The sequence below is a fragment of the Saccopteryx leptura genome, chromosome 13 (genome assembly GCF_036850995.1).
Source record: "Saccopteryx leptura isolate mSacLep1 chromosome 13, mSacLep1_pri_phased_curated, whole genome shotgun sequence".
Classification (NCBI taxonomy): Eukaryota; Metazoa; Chordata; class Mammalia; order Chiroptera; family Emballonuridae; genus Saccopteryx; species Saccopteryx leptura.
The window spans coordinates 33,504,735-33,518,264 of record NC_089515.1 but is presented as its reverse complement, the minus strand read 5'-3'; the positions used below and the strand labels follow the sequence as shown (position 1 = coordinate 33,518,264).

The window sequence follows — 13,530 nt, the reverse complement described above, 5'->3', positions numbered from 1 at the left end:
AACTTGGCAGTGACTCTGGATGGTTCAAGACACCAGGAAATCTCTTCATTCAACCACCGGGCAGTAAGATGAATTATGGAGACATTCTCTTGAATAGTCTTCTTTAGCAGCATTTTTCCATTACTATATATATAAGTGGACAGTTGTAGCAGTTCATTTGGATGGTCAGTTTTCTCAATCTTGTTTAATGGGCAATGGACAAGCAGAAGCCCCCTTTTTCCCTTATTCCTTCTCTCAGATACACTTAGAGTAAGGTGACCAACTTTTTTACAATGAAAAGGAGGACAAAAATAAATTGAAGAAAACAATATCATAAATAAAAGAAACATTTTATTCATTGCAACAATAATACACTATAATATGATAAATGCATAATAAAAACATTTATAATATTTTATATTGTAATTATGCTTACATGCCTATTAATTTTTAACAATAATTGTAAGAAAAAAGTACTCATTTAGATACAAATACATCACATCACACACAATGGATTGATTCTGCATCGATCAAATAGGACATTTACAGATTAGTCTTCCAATATCAAAAAGGAGGACATGTAGGAGGACACTTTTTGAGGGAGGATGGAACTTACAAAAGAAGGGCTGTCCTCCCTAGAGGAGGACGATTGGTCACCTTAACTTAGAGAGTAATCCAAAACCCAAATACCATCTTCAGTTATCTCATTTACTTCTTCTAACAATCTTATATCATGAAGTATTATTCTTCCATTTACAAATGAACAAACTGAGTCTTAGAGAAGATGCATAACTAAATCAGACCAGCAGTAAACAGTGAACTCAGAATTCAAACCAAGCCCAGAACGACTCCACATCTATATACCCTCCACCATAAAACAGACTGTCACTGATATGGGAACATTCTGACTCACTTCTCACTCTTATGTGCCAAGGTTCATGGAGAAATGTTTTCCAATCTAGCTGTAATTTCCAAAACTCAGAAAAACAACATAATTAACTTAAAAATAGGTTTTGAAAGTCTTGAATGTTTACACTTGGGAAATCTCATATTAATTAGAGGAGGTGGAAGACATAGAAAAGTATATAAAACATGAATACATACAAGGCTGGTTAAAAAGATAGAAAACTGTCCTGGTTAGCTAGCTCAGTTTGTTGGAGCATTGTCCTGATATGCTAAAAGTTGCCAAGGTTGTAGGTCATTCCTTGGTCAAGGTACATACAAGAATCAACCAAGAATGCATGAATAATTGGAACAACATAAATTAGTTTCTCTCTCTCTCTCCTTCTTCTCTCTCTAAAATCAATCAATAAAAATTTTTTTAATAAAAAATTACCAGTACCTAGAACCCTTCCTCATATTTCTGCAGTATGGACACATTCCCCTTTTCTTGATACTGTCAGGATTGTCTCATACTGTCTGACCTTGACTAGAATCATTCTAGTGATTCATGGAAGAACAATAGAAGGAGAAATAGAAAACAATTGTTGGTGGTAATAGGGTAAGAACTGGAAGAAAGAGAAAGGAGGTGATTAAAGAGGAAGGATGGGTGGATGGATGGATGGATGGATGGATGGATATTTGTTAGAAATCTATCTTCTGAGATGAAATGAATGGAACTCAAGGGGGAAAATGTAGAAAGAGGGGTGTGTACTTTGGAAAGAAGAAAGGATGTGCTGGTAAAGGGATAGATTAGACAAGCCCCCTAAACTCTGGAGCTATTAGTACTTTCAGTTGGAGGTTTAGCTGCTCTTTGGAGCAAGGGAGGAGGAGAGACGGACGAGAAGGGGAAGCCTAAGTGTGAGGGCACAGGGCACTTGGAGATGGGCACTGTCACCCATTTAGCCAATCTTTGGTAGACAATCCTGAGACCAAATGTTTGAGAATCTCTTATCTCTTATCTACCTAAACAGAAAAATAATTCCCGGGCACCATTTTGTTGCTGGTATTTTTCTTGGGGGGATGGGAGGTTAACCATGATACATGAAGTATCAATGAGTGAGTGTTGAAGCAAGGAGGCAAAGAATGAAAATACAGTCACAGGAATCTGATTAGTAGCTTAGCAGAAGAAGAAACTGCAAGTGATTTGGTATAGTTTGGGAGGAACAAAAGGAATGCATAACTCAGCTTTATAAAATACATTTATTTAGTTTATGACTACAGTTTACATCACTCTTTTTTCCCTCCCAGGAGCCTTGCAAACAACAATCTCCAGACGCTACCAAAAGATATTTTCAAAGGCCTGGATTCTTTAACAAATGTGTAAGAGGACCTACAAAATCACTCTTGATTAATTATTTTGCAATAGTTAACAAAGAAGCCTGGTATTGATAACTAAAGTCTTAATTGGCTTTAAAATTGAATTCGAACTTTAGAATTTAAGTTGGCTTGAATTTAAAATTTACGTGGACTAATGTTTGTCTTCTATGGTATATTCACCACTGGAAATTCTGAAAATATCGTGCCCAGGCGTTCCTTTGACAAAATGTGTCTGTAAGGGAGGGGGTCATGATAAGGGATTTCGAGGAGTGGGAAGAGGAGGCCCAGATAAAAATCTCAAGATGCCTTTTTTCCCATGAGGTCCAGGCAATGGGGCTACAAAGGAAAAACATAAAGGAGTCTGGGAAACTGACAGAGTCGAGATGAAAGGTTACACCCATGGGTTGGTCAGTCAATAGAGAAATGAAGCAGGAAGTGGGGGGAGGGAGGAAAGTTTGCCTTTTCTCTTATTCGACTGAACAACAGCTCTAGGCTTAATCCCCAGGAATTTGGCTTAAGCCCCAGGAAGGGAATGAACTTAATTATTTTTGACCCCTTTTCAAACAAAAGAGCTTTCAAACTTTGACTTTTAAGCCTCAGAGTGAAAGATCTTTGTAAGGAATGTGTGTATCTTGCTGTAAGCAAAGCAAGTAATATATGCCTAACCCTCTCCAAAGCAATTTAGCTTCATTAAGTGCTTTCCAGAACATTAGAAAGGTATTTAAATGCCATAAGGTAGAACACAAAAGCAAATGAATGGATATATGAAAACAAAAGTTTCCTTATTATTCAGGTACTTTGCTATACACTATTCAAAACAACTTTTCTCCATTAACAAAAAATCTGAGTCAAGTATTTTCTCCTAAACTCAGTATTTAACTTCAAATCAGAAGCTAATGAAAAACTTTCTTTGTTCCTTGTAGTATTCCCCCAGCCCCTCCTCCATGCCTGTTACCCCAATTCCTGAATAATGGTTTATTTCCAAGAGAGTGCTAGATCAGGACACTTCCAAGAAAGTCTTGAACAGACCACGGTTATCTGCTCTGGTTTACAATAGCCCAGAAAAGTTGATACTTCTTATTCTGGATCAGAATATTCTTGGGAGATGAGGTCAGTACTGGGCATGTCTTAGAAGTTAGATGACACTCCGTGGCCTAGTTGGAGATACAGCTTTATGGGGGACCCTTTGACTTATACCTTGTGTCAGCCTGTACCTCACACTAACAAAAAAAATAAAATAAAATAAACCCAGTAAATTGTCTCAATCTCTCCAGGGAATCCCATGATGGGTCTGGCCTCTTAGGCCTACCTAAATATGCCCAAATCAAGAATTACCTAAGAAGTACAAGGATCTATGGCATCTTTCCTTTTAGTGGATTTCTTGGTTTTCTTGACTGTCTTCCTAAAAATAATTTTAAAGCTTCAACATTTAAGAATGATGTATGTTCTCTGGGAAGAGTAGGTAATACCTATCTTAGGAATTCTGTGTGATGAAGAAAGGTTCTAGGAAGGAGATGGAATTTATGAACAAAGGCAATGCAAATAAACAGAACGTGGTGAGTTGGGATCATATGTGGAAATTTAAACTGTCTAGCTGTATAGTTTATTATGAACATGAACTATTGCATGTCTGTGTTAACTCTGCTGCAGCAAAGTCATTTCCTATTAAAATTGAATTTGTAAACCATGAAATAAGGTCAGGATTAATTATGTCTGTGAGGAAGAAGAAAAGCAAATAACTCACTTGACTTCATTAACTATGATACAATAATCACTACATCCTCCCTCTCCTCTAGACCTGCGCTGTCCGATATGGTAACCACACCACACGTGCGGTCACAGAGCACTTGAAATGTGTTCCTTGTGTGTAATTGAGTAAAAAACTAAATTTAATTTTGAAAACTGATTCTTGGTTTAATTATTGGAAAACTTTTAAACCTGTTTGCAATAACTGGGGTATGTGAATCTGGTTTTTGCCTTAACTGAAATTTTATTAATTCTAAGAACAGATCAGGTATTTCTGATGAAAATTCAGTGTCCCAATTGAGATATGCAATAAATACAAAATACGCATTGACTTCAATGACTTAGTATAAAAAAAAGAATATAAAGTATTTTATTAATAATTTTATAATGACTATACATCAAAATGACAGTATTTTGTATGTGTTGGGATAAATAAAACATACTATGAAAATTAACTTCATCTGTCTCTTTTTACTTTTTTAATGTGCCTATAGGAAATTTTAGATACGTATGTTCACGTTATATTTCTATGGACAGCACAGCTCTAGACCCAGCTACCTTCGAATCCAATAAGAAATAAGTTATGAGGTTCCTTTGACCAGGGTGGCCTGCAAAGGAGCCCTGTGGTGGCTGTGGCCCAGAGTGAATCAGTCAGGTTCAAGGTAGATTATGAGGCATTCTGCACATGTTAACTACTGAAATAGAAGTCATATTTCTGAAGGTAGGACTCGCAGAGAGGAAAAAGCAGCTGAAGTTTGTCTTCCAGGGACCTGAGAGGGAATTCATTTAATTGTGACTGTAAACTGAAGTGGCTAGTGGAATGGCTAGGCCACACCAACGCAACCGTTGAAGACATCTACTGCGAAGGCCCTCCAGAGTACAAGAAGCGCAAAATCAATAGCCTCTCCCCCAAGGATTTTGATTGTATCATTACAGGTAATGTGTTCCAAATCATTCCACCTCGTACCATTGAAAGAAGGGCTACATTTTTGTGTGTGTGCAGGAACTGATTTATTTTATGTCTTAAAAACAAACTAAGGTCCTGGCCAGGTGCTTCAGTGGATAGAGTATCAACTGGGCACACTAAGGTCGTGTGTTTGATCCCCAGTCAGGGCACATATGAGAAGCAGTCAATGAGCGCACAACTAAATGGAACAACTAAGTGGAACAATGAGTCAATGCTTTCTCTCTTTCTCTCAAATCAATGAAAAAAAATTTAAAAACTAGGCAATTTAATTTTTAAAATATTATGAACCAGCCCTGGCCGGTTGGCTCAGTGGTAGAGCATCGGCCTGGCATGCAGAAGTCCCAGGTTCGATTCCCGGCCAGGGCACACAGGAGAAGTGCCCATTTGATTCTCCACCCCTCCCCCTCTCCTTCCTCTCTGTCTCTCTCTTCCCCTCTCGTAGCCAAGGCTCCATTGGAGCAAAGATGGCCCGGGCGCTGGGGATGGCTCCTTGGCCTCTGCCCCAGGCGCTCGAGTCTCGGCTCTGGTCGCGACAGAGCGACGCCCCGGAGGGGCAGAGCATCGCCCCCTGGTGGGCAGAGCATCGCCCCTGGTGGGCGTGCCAGGTGGATCCCGGTCGGGTGCATGCGGGAGTCTGTCTGACTGTCTCTCCCCGTTTCCAGCTTTATAAAAATACAAAAAAAAAAAAAAAATTATATATATATATATATATATATATATATATATATATATATATATATATATATAATGAACCATTAAAACTTCATGCATTTAAAAACAGAGTAAAATTGCCATTTTACTATTTTTCAAAGATGAATGCATTTGTCATGGACATTTGAGATCTAGCCAAGGGAGTACTCATCATTATTTTCTATTTTTGCAGAATTTGCAAAGTCTCAAGACTTGCCTTATCAATCATTGTCCATAGACACTTTTTCTTATATGAACGATGAATATGTAGTCATTGCTCAGCCTTTCACTGGAAAATGCATTTTTCTTGAATGGGACCACGTAGAAAAGACCTTCCGGAATTATGACAACATTACAGGTATGAAAAGCCGGGTCATATTTTGAGTGGAAAGTTAAGCCGCTTGGGCCAAGGGCAATAGGAATAGATGAGTGACATTGGGCAGCTTTAGAGACATTTGAATATCAACTCAACCATTTATTAATTAACCCAAAATTGCTCCCTAAATCTTAATTTCTTCACCTGTAAAATGAAAATAATAATAATATCCAACTCACAGGATTGTTAGAGATAATGCAATCATATATTCAAGAAACAGCATAGAACCTAATTTAGGAAATATGCAATAACAGGTGGATAATTTTTCTTCAAAGAAAAGGTATTGGACTAGGAATCATGACTTCTAATCCAGGTTCTGCCACAAACTGGGTAAACCACTCACTCTCACTGGGCCCCTATTTTTCTTAACTTTAAAATAAGGAGGTTTATCGACTACAGCCTGTCCCCGTGTACTAAAATTAATTCAAAATGGATCAAAGACCTAAATATAAGACCTGAAACAATAAAGTACATAGAAGAAGACATAGGTACTAAACTCATGGACCTGGGTTTTAAAGAACATTTTATGAACTTGACTCCAATGGCAAGAGAAGTGAAGGCAAAGATAAATGAATGGGACTACATCAGAATAAAAAGTTTTTGCTCAGCAAGAGAAACTGATATAAAAATAAACAGACAGCCAACTAAATGGGAAATGATATTTTCAAACAACAGCTCAGATAAGGGCCTAATTTCCAAAATTTACAAAGAACTCATAAAACTCAACAACAAACAAACAAACAATCCAATAAAAAAATGGGAAGAAGACATGAATAGACACTTCTCCCAGGAAGAGATACAAATGGCCAACAGATATATGAAAAAATGCTCAGCTTCATTAGTTATTAGGGAAATGCAAATCAAAACTACAATGAGATACCACCTCACCCCTGTTAGATTAGCTATGATCAACAAGACGGGTAATAGCAAATGTTGGAGAGGCTGTGGAGAAAAAGGAACCCTCATTCACTGTTGGTGGGACTGTAAAGTAGTACAACCATTATGGAGGAAAGTATGGTGGTTCCTCAAAAAACTGCAAATAGAACTACCTTATGACCCAGCAATCCCTCTACTGGGTATATACCCCAAAACCTCAGAAACATTGATACGTGAAGACACATGTAGCCCCATATTCATTGCAGCACTGTTCACAGTGGCCAAGACATGGAAACAACCAAAAAGCCCTTCAATAGAAGACTGGATAAAGAAGATGTGGCACATATACACTATGGAATACTACTCAGCCATAAGAAACGATGACATCAGATCATTTACAGCAAAATGGTGGGATCTTGATAACATTATAAGGAGTGAAATAAGTAAATCAGAAAAAAACAAGAACTACATGATTCCATACATTGGTGGAACATAAAAATGAGACTAAGAGACATGGACAAGAGTGTGGTGGTTACCAGGGGTGGGGGGAGGGAGGACAGGGGGAGAGTTAGGGGGAGGGGGAGGGGCACAGAGAACTAGATAGAGGGTGGCAAAGGACAATCTGACTTTGGGCGAGGGGTATGCAACATAATTTAATGACAAAATAACCTAGACATGTTTTCTTTGAATATATGTACCCTGATTTATTAATGTCATCCCATTACCATTAATAAAAATTTATTTAAAAAAAAATAAAATAAAATAAAATAAAATAAGGAGGTTTAAACTTCATTGCATAAACCTTACTTTTGCAAAATGTTAATGTAAGCCTGTGACAAAAAGTTTTGTAGTCCAATAAATCTGTGAACCATATCCTCCTGTTGAAGATTCATAATAATATATACTAGAGGCTCCGAGAGAAAAAAAAAGAAAGCAACACAAGCTCTGAGGACGCTTGCAGTGACAAACAAACCTCCTTATAGTATTTTTTTTTACATTTAAATTGAACCATGGAAACCAATGTTTTTTCCATGAAAACTTTTACTTAGGTTCTTTTCTCATTTAAACAACTTAAAAAATTTTAAGTCATAAATTAGAACACAGGCCCGACCAGGCGGTGGTGCAGTGGATAGAGCATCGGACTGGGATGCAGAGGACCCAGGTTCGAGACCCCGAGGTCGCCAGCTTGAGTGCGGGCTCATCTGGTTTGAGGAAAAGCCCACCAGCTTGGACCCAAGGTCACTGGCTCCAGCAAGGGGTTACTCGGTCTGCTGAAGGCCCGCGGTCAAGGCACATATGAGAAAGCAATCAATGAACAACTAAGGTGTTGCAATGCGCAATGAAAAACTGATGATTGATGCTTCTCATCTCTCTCTGTTTCTGTCTGTCAGTCCCTGTCTATCCCTCTCTCTGACTCACTCTCTGTCTCTGTAAAAAATAAATAAATAAAAAATTTAAAAAATAAATAAATAAATTAGAACACAGGACACCCTCAGAAATGTTTGCATCACCTTTCGCTTCTAACATCTTTTGAATTGCTCCTAAAAGCTCCTAGACAAGCCAGAGAGAATCACAATGAGATTTCATTGGTGGCCATCAGCCCCATTGCTCAAAGCATCAGTAGAGGTCTGGGGCTTGCTTGAGACTGAGATAGCCACATGAAGGAATCCCCTCCAAACGGAGACCCTTTTAGAATCTCCTTCTTAAGGAGGAAGACGATTTTTCCCTTTCTCCCTCAGCCCCCCTACTTTTCCAATGGATTACAGCAGGGCTCTATGTAGTTTAAACCAGGCTTTTCTTACTTGTGTTCAGTCCACCAATCGCTTTGAATGAATCTTTATATGAGTACTTGAAAGAGAAATGAATCATCTATTTGCAGACATCAGAACACATCATCTAGTATAAAATGACACAGATGTCACATATGCGGCCACCATCTCTTCCCTCTCCAGCAGACAGAAGTTGCTAATCATTCTTGCAGTGCAAGAAACTGCGGTGCTCTTTCTTGCAGAGTGCAGACGTGGCCACAGAAACCTTCTCAACACAGCTCCGCAGGCAGTCACTATTATCACTCGGTCCATCAATATGGGTACATAGCTGAAATCTAGTGGCCGTCCCTGATCTGGTCCCAACCCTCTTTGTACAGAACAAAAAGCTGAATCCCAAAGAAGTTAAGTAATTTTCCCAAGGTCACACAATCCGGTGAGTCCTGGAAAGGGTCACAAATAGCATAATTTTGCCTATAAATGGAGCCAATTAGGAGAAAGAGTCGATACAGAACTTACTGCCTCAAAACCGCCCAAACTGCATCAGAAAAGTGCTGAGGCCTAGATTTGCCCTTGTCTCTTCTCCGATTTCCTAGAGTCAGGCTCCCTCTAGGAGATCGGACTCTATGAATAAATATTAAAGTCTTACCGAAAGGATACTGAGCTAGCCCACTGACAGACCTCATGTTGTTCTCTAGATTTCCTAGAGTAACATTCACAGGCATTGTGTATGTCCTCTTCCTTCTCTTCTCTTCTGCCATCAGTGACCTGAAGATTTAGAAAAATGACACGTGGCATCACTTTTCTTTCTCAGGGGAAAGTCAGGTTATTCTAGAGCAAGAGCAGTTCATACTGAGAGCAAACCATTTACAGGTAGAGCTGTGGGCTGTCCTGGCCACCTCTCAGAACTTCTAGAACTTTCTGGGGTTCAAGCCCAAGATGGAAGCTCTGGAAGACCTAGCTGCCCACCCCACTGCTATGCGGTAGGCCTGGGTTCGAATCCCACCTCTGCCTTCTCCTAGAAGCACCGAACTTCTCTGAGCTTCAGTCTGCTCATCTGCAAAAGGGAAGACAATATTTATCATTTAAGCTTGTTAGGAAAATCTTTTCTTTTTTTTTTTGGCATTTTAATTTTATTTATGTTTTCATTTTTATTGAATTTATTGTGGTGACTGGCTAATAAAATTGTATAGGTTTCGGGTTCACAATTCTACAATACATCATCTGTATGTTAGGACATTTTCATGAGATAATTTGGTAAAGCGCATAGTAGGTGCTCACTAAGTGGCCATTTTCACTGCAGTTACAAAGATTAACTCATGATGTGTAAGGAAAGCATTTCTGCAAGAAATGAGAGAAGAAAACTCAAGCTCTAGCTATGTTGTCCTGAACATCTAGTACACGTTGGATGTGACATGACAATGTTTGCATGCTCCAAAGAGGATGACCATCCAACTAATTTCTCATTTGTCTTTTCAGGCACGTCCACTGTAGTGTGCAAGCCTATAGTCATTGAAACTCAACTCTACGTTATTGTGGCCCAGCTGTTTGGCGGCTCTCACATCTATAAGCGAGACAGTTTTGCAAATAAATTCATAAAAATCCAGGATATCGAAATTCTCAAAATCCGAAAACCCAATGACATTGAAACATTCAAGATTGAAAACAGCTGGTACTTTGTTGTCGCTGACAGTTCAAAAGCTGGTTTTACTACCATTTACAAATGGAATGGAAACGGATTCTACTCCCATCAATCTTTACACGCGTGGTACAGGGATACTGATGTGGAATATCTAGAAATAGCCAGAACATCTCAGGCACTCAGAACACCTCATTTAATCCTGTCCAGTAGTTCCCAGCGTCCTGTAATTTATCAGTGGAACAAAGCATCACAATTATTCATTAATCAAACTGACATCCCTAACATGGAGGACATATATGCTGTAAAACACTTCTCAGTGAAAGGGGACGTGTACATTTGCTTGACAAGATTCATTGGTGATTCCAAAGTAATGAAATGGGGAGGCTCCTCCTTTCAGGATATTCAGAGGATGCCGTCACGAGGATCTATGGTATTCCAGCCTCTTCAGATAAATAACTATCAATATGCAATACTTGGAAGTGATTATTCTTTTACTCAAGTGTATAACTGGGATGCAGAGAAAGCCAGATTTGTGAAATTTCAGGAATTAAATGTTCAGGCACCAAGATCATTCACACATGTATCCATTAATAAACGTAATTTTCTTTTTGCTTCCAGTTTTAAGGGAAATACACAGATTTACAAACATGTCATAGTTGACTTAAGCGCATGACACACAAATCCTGTGGCTGCTATCAAAAACTTTCTACAGTACATGGTCCGGATGAACTCAATGCATGATGACTCTTCTTATCACACTCGCAAATGAATGCCTTTCGAACTGAGACTGCTAGAACCAAGCACTACCAGTATCTCCATCTTTAACTGTCCAGTCCAGTGGTATGGGAAGTTACCTTTTATAAGAAAAAATTTAATTGTGTAACTTTTCTTTGCAGGGAAGATGTGTAAATAAGCACTTAATGGTATCTGTTACTTCAAAAAGAAATATTAATATGTACTTTTCCATTTATTTATTCATGTGTTCAGAAACAACTGCCAAATAAAATGTTTACATTTTCTTTCATATCCCAAAGGTAATTATTTATGGGAGTTTCTTCTTAGTGCTGGTGTGTTGAGGAAATAATTTTATACAATAAGGATATATTTGAGTCAAGAGTTGATTTATGAATAATACTGAAGGTGAAACAGACATTGAGTGCTCATGATTTATGAACAGGCTTATCAGCTGATTTTGAACATTCAAGGGTGTTTCCAAAGGTTGTAGTTTTCAGGAACACTTTGAGGCAGAGTAGCGACAAAGTAAAATAAGGGTAGAGTAGTTTGCTTATTACATGAAGACTAATTTGAAATAAAGAACAATAACACCCATCCTTTCTTGTCCAATAGCTCTGGCTACAGCGATCATTCAAACAACTAATAGGAGAAGCTAAAGCCAAGATTTTGGATTTTAAAAACCCTATTCAGAGACTTTCTAAATGTCTGCTCTAGAATCATCTGACAACTGCTGACAACTGACAGAGGTTGATTGCTAATAGCACTTGCTTCAACTATACCTGAAATAAAGGACTCTCGATCTGACCAAGGATACTTCACATCTAGAGACCAAATTTTTTTTTTTTTTCAGAGACAGAGAAAGAGTCAGAGAGAGGGATAGACAGGAACGGAGAGATGAGAAGCATCAATCATTAGTTTTTTGTTGCGCGTTGCGACTGCTTAGTTGTTCATTGATTGCTTTCTCATATGTGCCTTGACTGCGGGGCTTCAGCAGACTGAGTAACGCCTTGCTGGAGCCAGCGACCTTGGGTTCAAGCTGGTGAGCTTTTTGCTCAAACCAGATGAGCCCGCACTCAAGCTGGTAACCTTGGGGTCTCGAACCTGGGTCCTTCCGCATCCCAGTCCAACGCTCTATCCACTGCACCACCGCCTGGTCAGGCTAGAGACCAATTTTGATACATTACTGATATGCTACAGAGTGCCCAGGAAACTCACATTTGATTTCCTAAATCTCTGCTCCTGGATCACCAGCGTTGTTTGCACTTAGTACAATGCCTATGCACTCTGTAGGCTCTCAAAAACTCTTTCAAAGGTGCACATGTGTCTTTCTAACCTTTTTTTTTTTTTCCTTTTCTTTTTTTCCCGAAGCTTGAAACAGGGAGAGACAGTCAGACAGACTCCCGCATGCGCCCGACCGGGATCCACCCGGCACGCCCACCAGGGGGCGATGCTCTGCCCCTCCGGGGCGTCGCTCCACCGCGACCAGAGCCACTCTAGCACCTGGGGCAGAGGCCAAGGAGCCATCCCCAGTGCCCGGGCCATCTTTGCTCCAATGGAGCCTTGGCTGCAGGAGGGGAAGAGAGAGACAGAGAGGAAGGAGGGGGGGGGGTGGAGAAGCAAATGGGCGCCTCTCCTATGTGCCCTGGCTGGGAATCAAACCCGGGTCCCCCGCACGCCAGGCCAACGCTCCACCGCTGAGCCAACCGGCCAGGGCCTGTCTTTCTATTATAATAAAAAACTTTATGCCCTGGCAAGATAGCTCAGATAGCTCATCGTCCTGGAGCACAGAGGTTTCCATTTCTATCCCCGGTCAGGGTACATACAGGGACAGATGTTCCTGTCTCTCTCTCTCCTGCTCTCTCCCTTCCTGTCTCTAAAAAATCAATAAAATAAAACATTAAAAAATTATTTTAAAAAAACTTTATGAGGTCCTTTGATCTAATCAGTCAGTTTTTATTGAGTAACTAATAAAAACAAGGTATCGTTTCTACAGTGAGGCGAGGAGAGTTGAGGAAGAGTCTTTGCCCTCTAGGACCTTAGAAGATTCACTGGAGGCTTAGGACATAACAGAGCAAGCAGTAAGTGCCAAGTACCATCTGAATATTCCAATTATAAGTATCATGAAAGCATCAGAGATGTCTTCTTGCAAGAAGTGGTCCTTGTTTGAACTTAAGGGAAGATATGATTTTAAAAGGGGATCATGGCAAAAAAAAAAGGGGGGGGGTGGGAAATCCTGGCAGAGAAGCTATTCCTGGCACTTGGTTCTATGTGCTGCCCTTGCAGAAGGGATCGGCGCTTCCCCCAGCCCACTGTTCCCCAGAGTCTCTGACCGGATGACTGTGGGGCGGTGGGGGAAGGGAGGACGGCAGCCCCTCTGCCAGCACATACCCGGCAAACGTGAGGCATCAAAGATACACACAATAGTCACATAGTCCAACAGAAGCAACACCTTGGGGAATTATGCACAGGAACCAGACTTCTTTACAATATGGTG

The 13,530-nt window shown here is 39.9% G+C and overlaps 1 protein-coding gene across 1 annotated transcript in view; it reads left to right on the top strand.

Moving 5' to 3' along the window:
- Positions 1–11,983, top strand: part of LGI1 (leucine rich glioma inactivated 1) — a 47,540-nt gene extending 35,557 nt beyond the window's left edge. The window contains exons 5-8 of the mRNA XM_066355466.1: positions 2,170–2,241; positions 4,751–4,920; positions 5,835–5,999; positions 10,139–11,983. Of these exons, the coding sequence (XP_066211563.1) occupies positions 2,170–2,241; positions 4,751–4,920; positions 5,835–5,999; positions 10,139–10,974 (1,243 nt within the window). The 3' untranslated portion in view covers positions 10,975–11,983. The remainder of the gene's footprint in view (positions 1–2,169; positions 2,242–4,750; positions 4,921–5,834; positions 6,000–10,138) is intronic.
- The last annotated feature ends 1,547 nt before the right edge of the window (positions 11,984–13,530 follow it).